The sequence below is a fragment of the Lemur catta genome, chromosome X, assembly GCF_020740605.2.
Source record: "Lemur catta isolate mLemCat1 chromosome X, mLemCat1.pri, whole genome shotgun sequence".
In the NCBI taxonomy this organism is placed as follows: domain Eukaryota; kingdom Metazoa; phylum Chordata; class Mammalia; order Primates; family Lemuridae; genus Lemur; species Lemur catta.
In genome coordinates this window covers 14,958,928-14,981,946 of record NC_059155.1, presented here as the reverse complement: position 1 = coordinate 14,981,946, position 23,019 = coordinate 14,958,928, and the positions used below count along the sequence as shown (strand labels likewise).

Here is a 23,019-nt window from a genome sequence, read left to right as displayed (position 1 = left end):
GTGGCCTTATTGTCTGTCAAGCAATCAATACTTACCAAATGCATTCTATATTTGAGGTCATTCAGCTTCCAGGAACTCTGGTTCCTCAGACTGTCATTCCTATTTACTGCAGCTGCTTTCTTTTATTCTGAACCACAACTGCCTCCACTTCGGTTACCCAGCTGCTGTGCTAGCTGCTTTTGCCATTGCTGGCCTCCTGATTTCTGATATGTAATGGACATCAACAAGTCCTGGGCGTGTCCGCCTAGCAGGACCAGATTCCTGAACCCCATGTCTTCCCTATGTTTTAACCCTCTGCCTGGTTCTGTGATGCATTGTATTGCCTCGCCCTGACTGATAGAGTCTCCTGGAAATTTAGATCGTGTGACAGGTCTGACTTGCTATATTTTCTGGTTCTTGTGCCCTGGCCCCTGCATTCCAGATGCTCCTCTTACTGTTGATTCTTAAATGCTTCACAACTGGCACTTATTTTCAACAAACAAATACCAAATTTCTTCCTTCTAGGCTAGTTCACAAGCAATGCGATGCTGAAGGGGGTCATGGAAGTTATCTCTGATGATCAGAGAGGAGCCATTTAACAGGTTGAGAAGGACCATGTGCATGATGCCCAGGCAGCCCTGAAGCAGGCTCCCTAAGAGTCAGGCCAGTGCGGAGCACAGCCTTCATCAAAATGAAATGGCCCCTACTGTGCAGCCCCCTGACTGTGCAATTGTCAATTGGATTCAAATTTTCTCTACTTTAATAACAGTAATAGTTAACATGTATTCATTCATTTATTCAACAAATATTATTGCGTGCCTAGTATGTGCCAGGTACCTAGTAGCTGTCTGTCTCTGCCCTCATAAAGCTTACCTTCTAGTAGAGAGGATCAGAAAACAACCATTTAAGACAAAAATTACTTAATATAATTTTAGGAAGTCTCAAGTTCTACAAAGGAAATGAAACAAGACAATGGGATAGAGAATAACTGATAAAGCTACTTTAGGTAGAGCAACCAAGCAAAGTGTCTCTGAGAAGTGACATCTGAGCTGAGACCTAGACGATAAGAAGACAGCCATGCAAAGATCTGGGGAAAGACCATGTCCAGACAGAGGGACTTTTAAAACACTTCCCACTCACCCCCAAGAACAAATCCCTAAGCCTCTCAACATACATTAGGCTCCTTAAGAACAACACATTTCAAGCAAATTGGAAGAGTACATTCATCCTTAAAGTAGCATTTCTTATGTTCTACACAGCTTCCATGGGTTTGGGAAATGGTCGTTATGTGCCACCCATGAGCTGGCTGCATTGTATTGCTGTGTGCAGATTTCTGAATATGAGGCAAAAGAAACTCTAGACACCAAAAGCATATTATTGTAGTTACATGTTTGGATGTGGAGACTATGAAAGGAAACAATAATTTGTGAAGCCACCAAATAATATAAACTAATGCAGTGGTTTGGGGAAGTCAGACAGACCTGGATTTCAATTCTGGCTCAGCACTTACTAGCTGGGTGTCCTCTGGAAAGTCATTCAATCTCTGAACATCAGCTTCCTCCTTAGCAACAATAAAGTTTATAAGGATCATAATGATAATGTATGTAAAAGTATCTAAAACTTTATGCTGATATATAGTAAGTTCTCAATAAGAGTTGGTTAATATATATTAATAACAATCTATATAAAGTGTTAATTTGAGAATCCTCCAGTTCCTCCACAGAGCTTAGCTCTTGAAATAAGCCTTGAAAATTTTTAGGCTATACATAGGCTGAGAAGAGAGAGATGGAATTTCAGGTAGAAAAGCAAAGTAGAAGACATAGAACTGGCAACAAACAAATTAACTGACCTGGCTGGTTTGTGTTAGGGAAGAAACCACAGTACGTGAGCTCATCAGTCTACCTGTTGCAAGTCTGGCAGCCTCCTTATTAAGCAGATCACCTTATGTTTTTTCTCTTTTCTTGCTCTTCCTAGAGAATTGACTAACCTGTTCTTTCTTTGATCTCTTTTAGGCTCTTTGAGACCCTTCAGTCACTCTTCTGGTCTGTATTTGGTCTTTTAAATCTATATGTTACCAATGTGAAAGCCAGACACGAGTTCACCGAGTTTGTGGGAGCTACCATGTTTGGGACATACAATGTCATCTCCCTGGTAGTACTGCTGAACATGCTGATTGCCATGATGAACAACTCCTACCAGCTTATTGCCGTGAGTAGCTTTGCTTTACAAGGGTGTTTACTTGGGTTATAGGAGGTGTCACATTGACATGGAGCCCACTGGAAGGAAGCTCAGTGAAAGAGTCCGTCTGCCTCAATTAATTTACAATAGCTTTCCCGGTTGTTAGACTGAATTCTTTCTTTCTAAGGCAATTCAGTTTGGACTCTTAGTCTATTGAATTTTGTCATCTAGAATAGGTTGTTCTAGTTAATAAGACTTTCTGGCTACTGTTAAAAATATTTTAAAATGTCTGAATCCATCTTCTTGCCTTGATAAGGAAAATTCAGGGGTTTGAGCACAGTTTGGCTACAACATACCACCTCAGTGATCTCCAGGGTTAATCCACCTGATCTGGTTCTCTGAGCAGGAGAGCCTTATCTCCCTCTTTGCTGCAAACATCTCCTTCCCCAAACTGAAAATTCTATTGACAAGGATGACCTTCTCAGAGATAAAGTAGCTATTTTTTATCAAGTATATATGAGTAACTGCACTTCACTATGAGGCACTCTTAAGTAGAGTCCTATGTTGAATGTTTTTTTGACCATCATGTTACCACTTAGATCAGCATTGTTTATTACCCTAGACTAGAAATGGTAAAGGTATTGGATATGGAATCAGTTCAGGCCCGACCCTGGTTGGTGATGCCAAAGTAAATAACCTAACCTTGGCATATTTTCTTATAATTTGTCTATCGTTTCTAGAAATGGAGTATTAGCAAAGGAGTTCTGGTTATCTGAGGTCCTGTTTCGTTGGGTATCAGTGAATTTGGATCTTTAGTTCCTATTACAATGCTAAATCACCCCCTCTGGATCAGTCCATTGAAAGTTTTTGTTGTGGCACAGAATCAAAAAACCCAAGTGTTGTTTTCCTTTCTAGATGCTATTTCTCAAATTTGGCTTGCCACTGAGGAGTCATTTAGGCTATAGAAAAGAAGCTTCAATTATTGGTTATATAAACATACATACACACACACGTCTTAAATATTATTGGTAATAGAGAACATCTATGATCCATTTCCACTAAGGACAGACCAAAAAGGAACAGATGTATGTTTCGAGCAGGAGACTTTTGAGTTACCTATTTGGAAGAACTTCCTAACTATAAATGCCAATGAAATATATTCTCACAGATGAGTTTGTAGAATTTCTGTCACAGGAGAGTTTAAAAAACTAGGATATTAAAAAAACTAGGATATTACAAAAACTAGGATATAAAATTGTCTACTAGGATGGTTTAGATATTAGGTACATAGGTAGTAGAGAAGGGAGGGGACTATATTGAAAAAATATTAGAAGTTTAAAAACCAGAGTCTCTAGTCCTGGTTCTGTCATGTATAACTGAATGACCTTAAGTAACTTACTTTCCCCTGTTGGGCCTCAGTTTCTTCATCTAAAAAGTGAGGGAATTGAAATCAGTGATCTTTAATATCCTTGCAAACTCTGATATCCTGTGAGTCTCGGTGTCTACAGATGAACAGGATAGGCACATAAGGTCCATGCTAGCTCTGAAATTCTTTTCATCTATTGCATTTGAAAAGGAATATAATTCAGTTTCATATTCTCAATCTCTCTCTCCCTCTCCCTCTCTCTGTTTCCCTCTCTCATTCAAACCCAACTAGACCAAGAATTCTGAAACTGTCTATGCTCACTCCTTTTTTTTTTTTTTTTTTTTTTTGAGACAGAGTGTCACTTTGTTGCCCTGGCTAGAGTGAGTGCGTCAGCCTAGCTCACAGCAACCTCAAACTCCTGGGCTTAAGCAATCCTACTGCCTCAGCCTCCCGAGTAGCTGGGACTACAGGCCTGTGCCACCATGCCCGGCTAATTTTTTCTGTAGATATTTTAGTTAGCCAGATAATTTCTTTCTATTTTTTTAGTAGAGACGGGGTCTCGCTCTTTCTCAGGCTGGTCTTGAACTCCTGACCTCGAGCAATCCACCCGCCTCGGCCTCCCAGAGTGCTAGGATTACAGGCGTGAGCCACCGTGCCCGGCCTATGCTCACTCCTAATCTGTCTCTGTAAGGGGGTGGGGACAGGCATGGAATCTCAGGAGTTGACTTTTCCACTCCCTATGCCTGGCATCCTACCCTCTACCCCTACCAAAGATGACAATATTCATGCTAAGACATTTGTAGTTTTCTCACTGGATGTCTTCCAGTTGAATGTTCCTTGTGACAGTAGAAAAGGGAGATATTTTCTTGTCACCTAATGCAGGGCTGTGGTGTTTCCCACTGAGCTCAGTGACATTTTCTAGGAAGGGTGGAAATAATCAACTCCAGCTCTCGTGTCACCACCTGCTGGTAGTAGGTTTTGTTTTAATGCCAGCTACTGCTGCACCTGAAGAAAACACCTTGGCTTGGGAGGGAGCCTGGGGTAGATGGCTAGAATGGGGTCTATACCATCTCATACATCCAGAGTCATGGCCAACCATTCTGAATAGTACCTGCTGCTTTCAGATCCCCTGGGAGCATGTTTTTACCATTTGGAAATGTATCTAGTGGGATCCCAAAATTGGGCAACCTGATTCCAAAAATATGTGGATCTTCTTAAGTGGTAAAGACCAGCAAGTAGGTTTAATTCCATTTGCAACATCTCTACTTCAGTAGTCAATGCAGTTTTTAGAAGGGCCCTAATATTGCATGGGGGAAGGTTACAGAAAGGGAAAACAAATTTCTCCTACTTCAAAAGGTAGCACGGGTTGACTCAGTCTGTGTAGAGATTCGGTTGTCAATGTGCCTTACTGTGAATCTATTCTGTGTACATTCTAGGACAGGGCTCAAGAACACCAAGTAATAGCAATCCCTTGAAGGGTTGAGCACTTTCTCAGTGATCCATACAGGATTCGGAGCTACTGGTGATGTGGTTACATGGCTCTGTAGCAATCTGTATTTCTATGCGAGAGGAGGCGCCACCTCTGTAGTGTATAGAGTTATTCTCAAGATATGGTGATGCAGGGATCACTCCAGACCTATGCTCTGTGGTCCCAGCCAGCATCAGCAGGTGAAGCTAGCCATGTTGTGTATTATTATTATGAATTACTTTTATCCTTATATCTCCCTCAAGCTGCTTATTACCCTCAGTGACACTTCTTTCAACACAGCCACCTTGTCACTGCTGTTCTTGATGTGTATGCACAAGAAAACCTTCTTTTTAGGCCATTTTAATAAGATGCATCCATTAAAAAATGGATGGGAGAGATAGACCAGTCCCACAAAGTTCATTTACCTTAACCCCTATTCCCACCTCCTACCCCACCTGCAAGGAACATCTCTGTTGCCTGAGACCAGTCACCACAAAATATGGGGCTCATGATGGTCTATGATAAAGCCTCCTTCAGCAAGTTAATAAGAACCCTTGGTTTCTTTGGCTGCTGTGGAATATTCACTCTAATGCTGAGAATAAGTATATAGTACTTGCCTCATTGAGCCACAGCTGCTGGGTGGCTTGGGGAGAGCCCAAATACATAGGATTGGTTGTCTCCCTGAGGGTGGCAGCATTTGGAAGCTAAGATGATAGATGGACTCTCTCACTGCAGCAGACAGCCATGCAAATGAAGACATTCATCTGAACAAACCTGGCACCGCAAAGATAGTAGGCAAGGCTAGAGAGAGCTGCTGCACACCACTGAAGTGCCAAGGAGGGCAGGTGGTCTCCTACCCACTCCTAGTCATCTGGGACAACCTCAGGCTCTCACAACACAGACTCTCAAAGTAGTAATTCACACAGTACACCATGATTTTTAACCCTCTAATCAAGACTAATAGCCAACTGCTATGCACTGATATGGCTACTCAGTTGTTAAAATACTGAAATATTTCCATGTCAGTTGGTAAACAGCTGCCACTCCAGCTGTCCCCTCCTCTCAATCCAGTAAATCCTCATAATTTGGAAGAGCAGGTAGTATCCATGACTCTGTTCCAGTACTATAGCTGGCCTTCATCTGGATTGGTTAGTTTCTTAAACAGTCTGAAGATCACTGTAGTAGGCAGAACCCTAAAATGCTCACCCCAGATTTCCCACCCTAATCATCAAGACTATGAATATGATGAGATATCACAACTACGATTATGTTGCATCACGTGGCCAAAGGGATTTTGCAGATGTAATTAAGGTTACTAATCAGGGGGATTATCTAGGTGGACCTAATGTATATCACATGAGTCCTTTAAAAGCAAAGTTTTCTCCAACTGGTAGCAGAAGAGGACATCAACCATCTGAAGCACAAGGAAGATCTGAGATGTCATTACTGGTTTGAAGATGGAGAAGGCCAAGTGGTAAGAAATGTAGGCAGCTTCTAAAAGATGAGAGGGGATCCTCAGCTCTCATTATAGAAATTAATTCTGTAAACAACATAAGTGAATTTGGTAGAAGATTTTTCTCCAGAGCCTCCAGATAAGAGCTCAGCCACACTGACACCTTGACTTCAGCCTTGTGAAGGCCAGCATAACTAGAATGGAGTAAATGAAGGAGAAGGAAGTAGGAGACGAGGCCACAGAGGTAATGTGGGTGAGGAACAGATCACACATGGCCTCATGGACTATTATAAGGACTTGGGCTTTTACTCTGAGAATGATGGGGAGCCATGGTAGCATTATGAGCAGAAGAAGAACATGATCTAACTTGCATTTTTCTGTGTTCGATTGAGAATAGACTGGAGTGGGGTAGGGGCAAAGACAGAGAGAACAATTATGAGACCATTGCATTAACCCAGACAAGAGCTGATGGTGGCTTAAACCAGGGTGGTCATGATGGCAGCGATAAGAGGCGGTCAGATTCTGGATATACTTTGAAGATAGAATAGGTGTGGGGTGTGAGTGAAAGAGACGAGTCAAGGATGATACCAGGGATTTTTGACCTGAGTAACTGGAAGGGTGGAGTTGCCCATTACCAAGAAGGGGAAGAGTGGGAAAGGAACATTTGTGAGAGGTGGGGGGTGTATGGGGTGAGGGCAAAGATCCAGAGTTGAGTTTTACACATGTGGAGTTGGAGACATCTATTAGACATTCGAGTGGAGACATCAAGTAGGCAGTGGTCTACTGGTCTAGAGGATAGGTCCAAGCTAGAGATAGAGATTTGGGAGTCACCAGCATATGCGTGGCATTTAAAGTCATGGAACTGGATGAGATCACTCGGGGAGTGAGTGTGGAGAGAAAAGAGGAGAGACCTGAAAATGATGCTTGGGGCACTCTGATGTTTAGAGGTTGGAAAAATGAGGATAGATTGGCCAAAGAAACTGAGAAAGAATAGCCAGAGACATAGAAGGAAAAGCAAGATAATATTCCATAATACTATATTATTTCCTGTATGCTGATAAGGTCATACGCTAGTAAGTGGCACAGTCTGGATTTGAATTGAAGTAGGCTAACCCCAGGACCCACACATGGAACCTACGATCCTATAGACACTTACCTTAGGGCAAGAAGCACCTGAGACGCACTTTTACTACAAGGGCCCTAGAACACCTTCTTTCCTTTCCTAGTTTTATCACAATTCTGAACTGTTCAGTCTCCTCGTCCTAGCAGTTCCAGTGATGAAAGAGGTTGTTCTAATCCTGAGGGGACGAAGGGCCCAATATCTATCTGCCCTAATTCTTCCAGGGTAAGAATCACTGATGCTTCATCCAACATACCACTGTCTGCCTTTCTGCTCCCAAGAGCTATTTCTTAAGAGAATAGGACAAAACATAAATCTTGCTAGCTTTCAGTTCCACTGAACAGTACAAACTATGGAAGCCATAATAAGTCTGAAAAATAGCATAACCTCTTTTCAGGTGAAGGAATTGCTCAATTCAAGCTGTAGGAATTTTATGACATTGGAACAGAGCCATTTCAAATTTTAATAACTGTCTCTCTTCCCTTTGGGATGCCCTCAAGAAATCTAGATATTTATTTTTCTCATCTCAGCTTGTGCTTTTCCCTGTTGCCAAACCATTGTCTGGAGTCTGATCAGGGATTGCTACATTTTGCTAAGGAGAAAGCAAACAGAACCACCGAGGACATTTTAATAGTGTCCCCTCTCTTGAGTAATGTGCAACCTATGAAAACCTGCTGATAATCCCATTTTAATCAATAACTTAGATTTTTCTGGTAGGTTCTGTAAAAGACACAAGGGCTAGTTGGTATAAATTATATAAAGGGAAAGACACAGGTGATGCCTTTAGGAAGCTTGAAGTCTAGTTTAGGGGGAAAAATCGGACATAAGTAAAATAGCAATAGCACTATTACCATGAGTATAGTAGCAGCGATCACCGAGAGCATGGGCTCAGAGTAGTCAGACTGCCTGGATTTGAAACCTGGACGGTTTTGGACAACTTGACCTCTTTCTGCCTCATTTGACTTCTCTGTAAAACGGGAATGATAATTAGACTTTTCATCTGCTGTTTACTCTAAGGTCCATTTCCTACCCATTTCCTATATCAAAAAAACTACATTCCCCACAATCCCTTGCCCTTCAGCTTCTGGGCAGATTTGATCAATCAGAAGGTAGGAGGAGAGAAAGCTAGGATATTTCTACCCCGTTCCTAACCTCACTCACTTATTGTGGTGCCTCCAGCAGCAGCTGTATCTCCTCTGGGGCTCACCTCCAGCTACCACCAGGCATCCCCTCCCTCCTTGGCCACAGCTTTTGCATGGCAGCTCTATCTTGGCTCTAGCTCCTGCTACAAATCCCCAGTCTCTGGGCCGTGGTAACACTACCTCTTCCTGTTGTCCCTCAAACTCTAGAGATAAGAGGGGCTTCCTGTTGTTGCTAATCTCTGAGTTGCCTCACTGTCCCTTGTTTAGCTTCTCACCTCTTCCATCATTTGTGTAACCAATCACTGTATGAAATCTCCCAGGTTTGAAAGACCTAGAGTAATTTCTGTTTTCCTGGCTGCATCTCAACCAACAGCTGTCTGATTGGATTGTTATGAGATCGACTTACGAAGTATAAATTGAACTAAGCCTTGACAGATGAGTCAAATTTTGAAAGACAGAAAAGGGGGGAGGGGATTCAGATCTCATTTCTGTCAAGGAAATAGCTTGCACACCAGTGAGGATTGGCCTGGTGTTTACTGGAGATAGTAAGACTGTAGGGGCTAGCCTCACTCCTTTCTGCCTTACATCCTTTAATTCCCTAGGAAACTCTCTGTTCAAATGGCAATGAAGTTCTCCCTGCCCTAACAGGGAATTTGCCCTGGCAATGAGGAGAAGCATATAGAGGAGTCATATCTCTAGGATCTACATGACAAGGTTCAGAACCTGCCAAAGGAGATGAGGTCTGATTTGTGGTTTCCCACATCCTCATTCTGGGCCCTCATACTGCTTTCTTTTTTTTTTTTTTTTTTTTGAGACAGAGTCTCACTTTGTTGCCCAGGCTAGAGTGAGTGCCGTGGCTTCAGCCTAGCTCACAGCAACCTCAGACTCCTGGGCTTAAGCGATCCTCCTGCCTCAGCCTCCCGAGTAGCTGGGACTACAGGCATGCACCACCATGCCCGGCTAATTTTTTCTATATATATTTTTAGTTGGCCAGATAATTTCTTTCTATTTTTAGTAGAGACGGGGGTCTCACTCTTGCTCAGGCTGGTCTCGAACTCCTGACCTCAAGCGATCCACCCACCTCGGCCTCCCAGAGGGCTAGGATTACAGGTGTGAGCCACCTTGCCCGACCCATAATTATAGTTAATACAGTGCTTTAAAACTTTCCAAAGCACATTTTCATACATTGTCTTATCTGATCCTCACAAGAGCTCTGTGAAAGTAGGCACTATTACCTGCATGTTACAGATGAGGAAACAGGCTTCCAAAGGTTGAGATTTGCCTGAGGTTACACTTTTGTTCATTTGTTCATTCATTCTTTCCACAAGAACTTGTGAGTCAGCTGTGTGCAAGCAACTAGTTCAGGGTGAACTCAGGTCCAGTGACACCTGAAGTGATATTTAGGAGCTATCTAGAAGATGGCAGTATGGCCCGGGAGGTTAAAAGTAAGCTCCTGATATGTGAGGCAGGAAGTTAGAAGACACATGTTACGACTACCTGAGTACATGAGACTAATAATAATCCCAACTGGGAACACACCAGTATATTTTCCCACGTCTCAGGTGATAAGACAACCTCTTTCTTCTGTCCAGGCTCAGAAATGGAAGCCCCGATTAGCTTAGTGCCAGTTATTTCTGAAAACTGCAGGTTGAACTGAGCAAGCCACCACTCTCACCACCTTATTTATGATTGCTTCTGCCCTCCCAAAGGAAAAAGTTCCCCTACTCCCCAACTGAAAGACACAGGCAGGCAAAATGATCTGTGCCTCCTTGATTGATGGGTGCAATTTACATCTCGGGAAACCCCTAGAAAAGGTAACAAGCAGTTCAGTGGGCTTCAGGACAGCCACATCTGCTGTGAATGATGCTCCCAGAATTGTGCAGTGTGTGACCTGCACGGCTGAATGCAGGGTCCCTGCAAAGGTCACTTTGAAGCAGAAAAGGCAGGTTTTTCTGCAGGAAACGTAAGCAGTAGAGAAACCTGGACAATCAAAGGTCTGGCTATGTAGAGGGATCTGTTCGTCAAAATCTCAAAGCCCTGATCAGGCTCTGTTTCCATTTCCTTTTGCTGGTACCTTCCTGATAGCTGGTGCACTTCCCAAAAAGACAGTATTTTTAGTGGTTAAGAACTTGGGCTCTAGAGTCAGCCAGATCCAGAGTTGAGTCTTGGTCCACCAGTTTCCAGCTGTGTGTCTTTAGACAAGTTTCTTTACTTTGGTGAGCCTGTTTCCCAGCCCATAAAAAGGAGACAGTAATAGAACCCGCCTCATTGAGCAGTTATGAAGTTTAAAGAAGATGGTATGTTTGAAACGTGGTAGGTAATATTACTGATGCTCCCCTCGCTCACACATCTGCCTTTGGATCTTCAATTATTTCCTTCTACAAAATTGATTGTAGACTGACTTACTTTGTGCCAGGCCCTAGGACTGGGCTGTAGGACTATAGTAGCGAACAAGACAAAGTCCCTAACCTCAATGGACTTTCCTCGTAGTGGGGTAGCCTGAGAATAAGCAAATAGAGATGAATCCGTTAAAATTATTTATTTGTGATGATTGGTATGAGAGAACAAAACAGAGTGCTGTAAGATAGAGTAATGGAGAAGCCCACTTTAAATTGGTTGCTCAGGGAAGGTCTCTTTGAAGAGGTGATATTTGAACTGAGAACTGACAGATGAGAATGCCCCAGCTCTATGTTTTTGTCTAGGAAAAATAAACAAATAAATTATACAAGGAAAAAATTTCCCCCCAATCCCTCTCCTTTTATCCAGGCCTTTATGCCTTCAGTCATTCTAAGGAGGTTCTGGGGGAGTCAAGCCTTGAGTTGCCATCTCACTGGGGATGTGAGAGAGGGCAGAAGGAGCATTCATTCGGCGGGTATCGCTATGCCCATACCAAGGTTCAGAAGTATTGGCAGGAGAGTGAAGGCCCGGCACAGGCGTTTTGCAGTGAGGACACAAGAAGGTCGGGCTAGCTGGCAATTCTGATGGGAAGTGGAGCGTGTGGTAGGATGCTAAAGAGAGGCTGGGCTCCCCAGCCATTATCACACTGAATCCCGTGAGGTATACTCCTATCCAGGCATTAGCCCCGTGGATAGCAAGTGAAGCAAGTAAATGGCAGATGTGCACGGGAGCAGGAGTCAGAAGACTCAGATTCTAGATCTGCTTTACCACTAACTAGATGTGTGCCCTGGAGAAGTAAGTTCTCTCTCCAGACCACAGTTGCCACAGGCACACAAGGTAATAATCAGTGTCCTGCCAATTTCACAGGGTGGGTGTGAGAATCAGACGAAAGAAAGTATGTGAACATGCTAGGAAAAGCAGGAAGCTCTAGACAAATGTGAGGTGCTGGCTGTCTGGTGTCTCTTTCCCATTGGCAGGCTGACAGGTTAAACACTTGACATTTCATTTTCTGGTCCATCTGTTTGATACTGGTAGGAAAACACTTATGTAGAGAGGACGGTAGCTCCAGAAAGCACTAAGAGAGTCCCTAAGAATGTAGAGAGGATTCTTCCTCCATGTGAGCTCAGTGGGGCCTGGGAGTCCAAGGGGGAGCTTATTTCCTTTGAGTACCACCTGAGCTATCACAAGAATATTTTTTCACAGGAATAAACTGGAGGCCTAAAGGAAGGAACGCAGTTTATTTCCAAGTCTCAATGATATACATATTTTAGGTTACCCAGAGGCCTCTATGGTGCTGTTCTTTCTGACTTTACATAGGGTGCCCTGCTCCAAACTTCTCCCTTCATCCTATCCATCAATCAAAACTTACTTGTACTGGCAGGATGTGGTGGTTTATACCTGTAATCCTAGCACTTTAGGAGGCTGAGGTGGGAAGATTGCTTGAGGCCAGGAGTTTGAGGCCAGCCTGAGCAAGAGCGAGACCCCGTCTCTGTAAAAAATAGAAAAATTAGCCAGGTGTGGTGGTATGCACCTGTAGTCCCAGCTACTGGTGAGGCTGAGGCAGAAGGATCGGTTGGGCCCAGGAGTTTGAGGTTGCTGTGAGCTATGATGGTGCCACTGCACTCTACCCAGGGCAACAGAGAGAGACTGTCTCAAAAAAACAAAACAAAACAAAAAACAACTTACTTGTACTGTGTCCTATTCCATCAAGGCCCCACTTTCTTTACATAACAATAGAGAAGGATGCTGTCTACTGGGAAAGAATCACATTTCTATATTTCCAGCTTCTAATTCCCTTGAGCCCTCTTTTTTCCTTCTCCCCCGACCACCACCCTGCCTTGAGGGTAGGACAGGAAGGACAAGAAAAAGTTAAAAATCAAAACTGGCAAGATGACTAAAGAGGAGTTAGTGGGGGACTAAAGAAGCCCTGCAATCCTAATGATTGATTTCATGAGGAATTAGTAATTAAAAACTGCCCGAATTTCATCCTGACTCTCAGAAAGTAAATGACTTCTTTGAAGGCAATAGAGTGGGTCAGAGGTAGATCATAGAAGAGGGAACCCTGGGGATCCAGTGTTCTCGCCAATTTGTTTGCCACTTTTCCTGCCATGTCCCTTGGAATCAGAGAGGGAAAGATAACTGAGATTCATTGCTTATGGCATGTATTGTTTTTATGAGCGCACATGTGTTCTATATACTAAATGCTCTTGGTGATAGTATCTCTAAATAAAATCCAGTGATGTTTGTGAGGACCTTGCAGGACCATTTTAGAAGACAGAAGGGAGATCCTTCTGCAGTCTCAGAAAACTAATGCATTGGTCAATTTGCAATTGTCTTTTGTTCTGACACTTTTATGGTTCCTAGTGCAAGGCAGCCTGCCGGCTTTCCATTAGAAAGACCAGAGAGTGTCATGCCTGAATAAACACCTAATATCCTTTTTAGCCCCACCCCCTCTACCCATTCATTAGTTGGAAGGTCATCTCTTTGGGTTGTATTGTGCACACATCAGGAAAGCCTGGGGAGACTACGGTTTTTGATTCTTTGTTTCACTTTCTCCCCATTATCTTCTTGCCATAGTAGCCTGATAAGCTAGCTTTGTTCATTTTGCTGTATGGCCTGATAACATAATCACCAGGAATACACAAATTATACTTACTTTCCACTGTCCTGTCAACGGAGAGATGGAAGGAGGGTGGACAGGGGAAGACAGGGACAAGTATGAAGAAGGAAGAGCTGCTGCTTACCTGCTTTGGCCTGCTGAATGTATCTGGAGCAGCAGGTAGAATCCCTGAATTAGTGTTTCTGAAAGTGTGGTCGACAGCTGCCTGTATCAAAATCACCCAGAGAAGCCTATTAAACAATGAAGATTCTTGGGCCTCCCACTCCCAGAGCATCAGTTTTTACAGATCTGCAGTGGGACCCAGGAATCTGCATTTTGGCAAGCACTCCAGGTGAATCTGATACTCACTGAAGTTTGAAAAACACTGATATAAAAAAAAGTCCTGATTAGTTCATTTGGCTTCAAAGGCCATGCTCAACCTCTATACTCTTCCTGACTTGTCATACTGTTGCCTCTTTCTGGAGGGTTCTTTCCCTCCATCTCTGCTTAGAGATATCCTGCCTATCTCTCAAGGCCTACCTCAAATATACAATGCCTTCCCTGCTTTCTGTTTCCCATCTGCAAATAGCTGGGATCTCCCTTTAAGCAATGAGACACGATATTGGTTGGCGTCAGTAGTGGAGTGTGAGGGGAGTTGGGAGCATGAGGTCAGGAGAACTGGAGTGGAGCTGGAGCATGAGTTTGCCCTGAGGTGTAGCACCTGAGTTTGTGCACTGGCGCTGATGTGGTTATAAGGGCTGGAATCTGGGTACCAGAAGAAAAGTAGCACACAACAAGAACTCGAGTAGTCACAGCAGTAATTCCAACCACCTAGCAACCACAACTGGGGAGAGGGATTAGCAGCCACTTCATTCCTGAAGATGGGGGTGAGGGACAAGCAGACATAATGGTCACCCACTAGGCCACTGTACATGTTCAGTAGGGAGGAGGACCTGTTTGTGACATCCACTGAAGGGGCTCCTGCGGTGTGGGAAGGGTTAGAGGAGCTATTTGGGAGGCATGAGTACTAAGGTGCAAGGGAGCCTTGGGGGCAATGGATGGGCAGTGCATTAGAGCTGGAGGGAGAGCTCTCTTTTTGGCCCTGATGTTTTGCAGTTGAGTTTGTACACTTAAATGGAGGTGGTTACGAGCTCTGTGCTAGATAAACCAATCTCAAAGTAATTCCCAGCAGGCTCCAGAATGATTGGAACAGTAAATTCTAACCACCTGAAAATGTCAGGGAGGAGATGAGGATCACTGACTATTTTGTGACAGGGAATTGGCTCCCCGCTAGACCACATTGCACACATGTAGTTAGTTAGTTAGAGGGAAGGACATTGAAAGGTATGCGAATACTCACTGAAGGGACTACCTCTGCTTCAGGGACTCCAAGAGGTTGAGGGAGGACTACTTCTATATTTTGAAGATTCCTCTATATTTTTTAAATGAATTGAAACAAAAATGGACTTAAAATTATAATATCTTTAAAATCTTTTAAAACATTGCATTTTTAGCCCTGAGGCAAAACTACAACACAATGTGTAACTTCTGGTAAGGTCCAGGAATCTGCATTTTTAATAAATGCCCCATGTGATTTTGATACACACCAACATTTGATAAGCATGTCCCGAATTCAAACAAGAGAATAAAGCAGTCCAAGTGAGGTAGAGGCAGACTTCCCTTGAGACGTCAGGGAAAATGAATTTTCTCCCTTCTCTTTCGGGTATATACATCACAGCAATTTGTGTTGCTTTCCCAGCAAAGGGAAACAGAGATGGTCTTATACGTAAATGAAGTAAGCATCCACTAGTTAATGTGAAGGCTCCTGAAATGTCCCTCTGCCCAAAATATCCTTCCAACCAGCCTTCCATAGGGCCCAAGATTCCTAGGAGCCTTTCTCCTCAAGGCTTATTATCAGCTCTGCTCTTGCTGTGTTTGTGCCTGCCACTCTCCCTTTATAAAGTTTTCCAATTTGCTAAGCAAGATAATTGCTGGCAGGAGATCTGAGAAAGAACATAAAACTTTGTCAAACACTGGTAGGAAATTGGTCTTATAGTTTGATTGCAAGGAAAATAACCTTGAGCTTGGATTTTTTGAGAAACGTGAAATTGAACAGACATGTTCATTTGACCTAGCTATGGCCATGTGCTCAGAATTTGAGAAAGTCAACAAAATTTGAGGGTATGATATACAATCTGAGTATATTACACTGGCACTGTGAAAGGAGCTTAAAAAAAAATAGAAGCTGTGGCCTGTCTACAGGAGATGATAATCTCAAAGGCAATGCAGGGCACACACATGAATTGGAACACATCTGTAAGGCTATGTGTCATTCAGTGCACGTTATAGTAGTAGCACTAAAGTCCTAAGTATTTTGGAAGAGGCAAGACAACTCTATATGGTTGTGTAGTTATCTCTTACACAAAAACGCCCAGCCAGGGGCTGACCTAGGAAAATGTTCCAAAGTCATAGTTGGGTAGAGAGGGTAGGGCAGAGAGTAGAAAAGGGCATCACCACCAAACACTGAAAGTAAGCAAGGGAAGAGCCAATGTCTGATTTGTCTATCACAGCAGTGCCCAACATTTTTGGCACCAGGGACTGGCTTCATGGAAGACATTTTTTCTATGGACTGAGGGCGGGGGTAGGTGGAGCTCAGGCCGTGATGTGAGCAATGGGGAGCGGCTGTAAATACAGGTGAAGCGTGGCTGGCTCGCCCACCACTCATCTCCTGTTATGCAGCCTGATTCCTACTAGGCCACAGACTGGTACCAGTCTATGGCCTGGGGATTTGGGACCACAGGTCTATCACATAAAGTGAAAGGCTAGTCACATGCAGATGAATGAAAACCTCTTAGGCATTATATATTTATGGTAGTTTTATATAAATATGATTACAAAAGCATATCGATAATCTTACCATTCAATTTAGAATAAGGGTTGGAAATAAAACAGATTTCTATATACCAAATGATCTTATTGTCCATATTGTTCACTGTTTACTGCTATAAGCCCAACACCTAGCATCTAGCAGGCAACCAACACATATTTGTCGAATGAATGAATATTTAATCTTATTCGTCAATTAACAGCTCATCCTGTTTATCCAGTCCTGCCAGGTGGTCTATTATTTGCTGATCTTTAGGATTCAGGTGCTACCTCTGTGCTCTAATTGTGTTCTGTGTGGTATCCCCACCACCACCACTAGACAATCATCTCTTTATACCCAACACCTAGCAGAATGCCTGGAATATGGTAGTTGCTCAACACAGAAATCAAAGAATGAATGGATAGGTCGATAATCAATCAGTACGTGGTAAATGAATGGGAAAAGACTGTTAAGAGGATTATTTGCAATAACTTCTCTGCTGAATTACTACACAGTAATTCCCCACCTGAGGTCACATCAGGGGAATGGAATGGGAGCAATTGGGGTCCTTGAGCTGTTTTCAAAATGCTTAGCTGAAATCACATTCTCACTGGAGTGGAGTAGATGCAACAAAGGACATTAGAAAGCATCCTAAGCTCAAAAACATGCCTATAGTTTATAACTTGGCCCACTGCATGTTTTTATTCTTTGTCAAAATCAAATACTTTCCCCCCAGACTTTTAGAGATTTTTTTAAAAGGACATAACTGCTTATTGTTTCAAACACGTACCGACAAAAAGCTAAACTCACACAGGGATTTAAAAAAAAAAAACGGAGCATTTCCAGATACCAGGTCACCTAGCCAAGTTTATTAGAAAATAGCTGAATACCCACAGGAATTGTATCATCATTCTCCCTTTTTGAACATGTCTAGAGATGGAATTCTGTGTTTGAAAATGTGACTCAGTTCATTTTAAGAAATACTTATTGAATATCTACTTCATTTCAAGAGCTTTGCTAGCAAAACATAAATGTATTTCCAAGGATTACATATTGGCTATTCTGGGCCATCAAAGGGTAAAATGAGAATTCAAGGTTTGTTCCTAGTATTATAGGCTCAGAAGCATAGGAAAGGAACAAACAATTATTAATATATAGCTCTTACTACAAACCAGGCAATAGCCTAGGAATTTTACATTGACTTCTACAACAATTTCACTCGGTAGGTATTTCCTTCTATGTTTACAGTTGAGAGAACCATGATTCAGAGACTTGAATTTACTGGTCTGAGGTCACATAGCTATTAAGTACTGGAGCACTATTCCAAACCCTAGTTGGTTCGATTCCAAAACCTCTGCTCTTTCCACAGCGACATGCTGCCTCTCACGAATTCATACTGTACTTACCTTCTATCCTCCTCTGCATCTGAAACTGCCTCCAACAACACTGCCTCCCATGAATGGCAGGATTTCAAAGCAGTGAGAGCTATTATATCCATAATTGTGTGTATGTGTGTGTGTGCTCGTGCACACATTCACGCAGTTTATATATTGACGCTGTCTTAGTTCAGGGTTTTGTCAAGCACATTCAAACATTTTGCTGGCATACCCTCTAATGAATTTGGAGAAACAAAATCTTTTTTTTTTTTTTTTTTTTTTGAGACAGGGTCTCACTTTCTTGCCCGGGCTAGAGTGAGTGCCGTGGCATCAGCCTAGCTCACAGCAACCTCAGACTCCTGGGCTTAAGCGATCCTACTGCCTCAACCTCCCGAGTAGCTGGGACTACAGGCATGAGCCACCATGCCCGGCTAATTTTTTTTTTGTATATATATTTTTAGTTGGCCAGATAATTTCTTTCTATTTTTAGTAGAGACGGGGTCTCACTCTTGCTCAGGCTGGTCTCGAACTCCTGACCTCGAGCGATCCACCCGCCTCGGCCTCCCAGAGCTAGGATTACAGGCGTGAGCCACCGCGCCCGGCCGAGAAACAAAATCTATGTGTCTCCTTATATATTTTTGGGTTGACATCTAAATTTTTCACCATAAGTTTAAACAGTTGCAAAGAATGTAATTTGTGGATTATAGTAGATATTGACATTTAAAATAAAATTATTTAATTACTTATTTAAATATATCCAATGGAAGCTGAATACTATAGCAACTCATTACTCATAACCATATGTTAAAAAAATGGCTAAACTCTTCTTTAAAGGCAGAAAGTTTACATCATTCTTTTTTCTTCTTGAATTATTTCCATTCTACATACCCACAAAATTTTATCCTAATGTTATAGAAATTTTGTATTTAAAGTCTTTTATTATTTTTGATTACATTGTCATATTTTTATTACAAAAGTATAAATTTAAATTTAGCTTTTTATTCCCTATAGCTATAAGGTAATAAATGTTAAAACCATTTTCTGAATTTAGTTATGATTTAATTATGAGTAGTACAAAACTACTCAAAAGAACATAAATATAATACAAATTTTGATAAATAATTATTAGACATAATTTAATTGGAAATGCATTTCCTAAAGATGTGAATGGGGCTTTTCTCCAAACTAGTTATTATATTCATAGATGAATATTGAGTAGTATTCAGGAACAGGATTCAGCATCAATTATATTTTTAGTTTCCATTTTCATAAAAGTGCTAAGAAACCTTTTTCATATCAATAAGTATATGTGAATTGATAGTTTTATTATGCTATTGTCACTCAATTTTTTGAACTTGAGGTGTATGCTAAAGTCATATAATGGTTTTTCATAAAATAATATTTTTAACAATTTATAATCTGACAACTTGATTAGGTTCTCCTTCGGTTTTATTGAAGGCAAAGAATTAGAAACCACCCAACTTAGAAAAGGATTTGTTACCAAAGATTACAGTCATTCAGTTTCTCAATTTCTGGGAAGTGCTACTGTGGTAGGTAGCCTCTGAGATAGATCCCCATAGTCCCCACCTCCTGGTATTTAAGCCTTTATGCAATCCTTTCCCCTTGAATGTGGACTGGACCTAAGACCTCCCTTTCTAACAAATAGAATGTAGCAAAAGTCTGGAGTTCTAGTGTAAAACATAATGACTATAATTAATAATAATGCATACTTGAAATTGCTAAGAGAATAGATCATAAATGTTCTCATTACACAGAGAAAAATTGCAACTGTGTGAGGTGATGGATATGTTAATTAGCTTGATTTAATCATTTTACAATGTATACATATCTCAAAATATATTGTAGAAATTTTAATAACTTTAATATAACTTTACCAATAGAAAATTTTTTATAAAATGCTTTTGTCTTATCACATACTTTAAATACAATTTTACCCAAACTTTAGAGCTTCTGATTTAACAATTTAGAGAAAATATCTGTCATGTAGCCTAACTGGCAAAGCCAATCATCATTTTCAAACCAATTAGCTGAATCAGATTTAATTTCTGTCCCCACAAAAGACTTCAACTCAATAAATATGTCAATACTTGTCCCTCTGATGACCATCTCACTTGTAAATTCTGACTCTAGGATGGACAGAAAGATGAATAGATAGATAGACAGATAGAACATGCAGGCTTGCTATGAATTTGTCACCAGGATGGGATAAGATGACACAGAGCTCAATATTTCTTCCAGTGCTATATTTTGGTTTGCTTCACAGAATTCTCCCTCAGGAGTGATGTATTCTTTGACAATGGTTGGGGAATGGAGAGTTGAGGTCATTAAAAGAAAATTGTCATCACTCCTGCCATCCACTGTAAATTATCCCAATATCCCCAAGTCAGCCAAAATACCCTGTTTCTAATGCCAAGTTTCACCCTTAAGAGAAATACTATAAAGTGAAGAGTGATAGGAAAGCCTATCATGGATACATGGTAGATTAATTAAAAGTGTCTTAATATTTTAGTGGCATGGATCTTTTTGACTGACTTGTGAAGACTTTGGATACCTTATCTAGAATAATACTTTTAAATATATAAAAAATATGGTTTTCTGTTGCAGAAACTCACAAGCTGCTCCTAAAATTCATATGGAAATGCAAGGGACCTTGAATAGCCAAAACAATCTTTTAAAAGATTAACAAATTTGGAGGCCTTACATTTCCAAATTTCAAAACTTACTACAAAGGTATAGTAATGAGAATAGTGTGGTACTGGCATAAGGATAGACATATAGATCAATGGAATAGAATTGAAGGCCCAGAAAAAAAAAGTTTGTTATGGTCAATTGAGTTTTTGTCAAGGTTTCCAAGACAATTCAATGGAAAGAGACTAGTCTTTTCAACAAACAGTGCTGGGGCATCTGGATATCCACATGCAAAAGAATGAAGTAGGGCTCCTTCTTCATATCATACACAAAAACTAACTCTAAAAGGAACATAGACTTAATTGTAAGAGATAAAATTCTTAGAAGAAAACCTAAGAGCAAATCTTTGTGATCATGGATTAGGCAATAATTTCACAGATATTACACCAAAAGCACAGGTGACAAAAGAGATTATTGATTAGTTGGGATTCATCAAAATTAAAAAAATTGTGTTTAAACCTGTACCATCAAAAAGATGAAAAGACAACCCACAGAATGGGACAGAATACTTGCACATCATAGATCTAACAAAGGACTGGTATCCAGAACATACAAAGAATATTTACAACTCAATAATATGAAGACAGCCCATCTTTTTAAATGGGCAAAGAATATGAAATGACATTTCTCCAAATAAGATATACAAATGGCCACTGAGCACATGATAATATACTCAAAATCATTTGGCATTAGGGAAATGCAAATCAAAACCAGAATGAGATACCACTTCACACCTGTTAGGATGGCTATAATCAAAAACATGGATATTAACAAGTGTTGGCCAGGATGTGGAGAAATTGGAACCCTCATATATTTCTGATAGGAAAGTAGAATTGTGCAGCTGCTTTGGAAAACAGTAGGGAAATTCCTCAAATAGTTAAACATAGAGTTACCATATGACCCAGCAATTCCACTCCTAGGTATTAATACATTCATGAATTAATGGGTTAATGCATTAATGGGTTATCATGGAAGTGGGACTGGTGGCTCTATAAGAAGAAAAGAGAGATCTGAGCTAGCACACTCAGTCCCCTGCCTATGTGATTCCCTGTGCCACCTTGGGACTCTGCAGAGTCCCCACCAGCAAGAAGGCCCTCACTGGATGCATTGTCTTGACCAGATGCAATATCACCAGAACTGGAAGTGTTAAAAATAAATTTCTGTTCTTTATAAATAAATAAAACAAATGGGACAAAACCGTTCATATAGTAAATAGATAAGCTACAGAATGGGAGAAAATATTTGTAAACTATGCATCTGGAAAAGGCCTAATATCCAAAATCTACAAAGAACTCAAACAAATCAATAAGAAAAAAAACAAAAAATCCCATTAAAAAGTACGCAAAGGGCATGAGAATAGACATTTTTTCAAAAGAAGATGTACAAATGGCCAACAAACATATGAAAAAATGCTCAACATCACAATCATCAGAGAAATGCAAATTAAAACCACAGTGAGATACCATTTTATATCAGTCAGAATGGCCATTATTAAAAAGTCAAAAAACAATAGATGTTGGCAACAATGTGGAGAAAAGAGAATGCTTATACACTGTTGGTGGGAATGTAAATAAGTATAATCTCTAAGGAAAACAGTATGGAGATTCCTCAAAGAACTAAAAACAGATCTACCATTTGATCCAGCAAGCCCACTACTGGGTATCTACCCAAAGGAAAAACAAATCATTGTGTCAAAAAGATACCTGCTCTCATATGTCTATTGCGGCACTATTCACAACAGCAAGGAAGTGGAATCAACCTGAGTCCATCAACGGATGGTAGGATAAAGAAAATGTGTTGTACATATAAACCACAGAATATTACTCAGCTATAAAAAAGAATGAAATCATGTCTTTTGCCCCAACATGGATGGAACTGGGGGTCATTATCTTAAGTGAAATAACTCAGAAACAAAATGTCAGCTACTGTATGTTCTCACCTATAAGTGGGAGCTAAATGTGTACACATGGACAAAGAAAGTGGAATAATAGACACTGGAGACTCAGGAGGATGGGAGGGGGGTGGGAGGAGTGGGATGAGAAATTATCTAATGGTCACTAAGTACTCTAATTAAGTGGTGGTTACTCAAAATGCCCAGAGTTCACCACTATGAGATATATATATAATAAAACTGCACTTGTACCCCCTAAATCTATAAAAATAAAAATTTAAAAAAAAACCTGTTCAGGCAGATATCCTTTTCCTCAATGAGTTTCTTAATGGTGTCTGGGAACTAATATTCTGCCTCTTTGTGGCCAGAAGTTGCTTCTCCTGTTATCTTGATACTCTTAAAAGCCAAACCTCTTTTAAAAGTATCAAACCATCTTTTGCTGGCATTAAATTCTCCACCTTTAGATCCTTCACCT

At 41.1% G+C, this 23,019-nt stretch overlaps 1 protein-coding gene across 1 annotated transcript in view; it reads left to right on the top strand.

Annotated features, from left to right (window-relative positions):
- Positions 1-23,019, top strand: part of TRPC5 (transient receptor potential cation channel subfamily C member 5) — a 244,769-nt gene that overhangs the window by 206,617 nt on the left and 15,133 nt on the right. Inside the window, exon 7 of the mRNA XM_045537517.1 lies at positions 1,992-2,187. Coding sequence (XP_045393473.1) covers positions 1,992-2,187 — 196 coding nt within the window. The remainder of the gene's footprint in view (positions 1-1,991; positions 2,188-23,019) is intronic.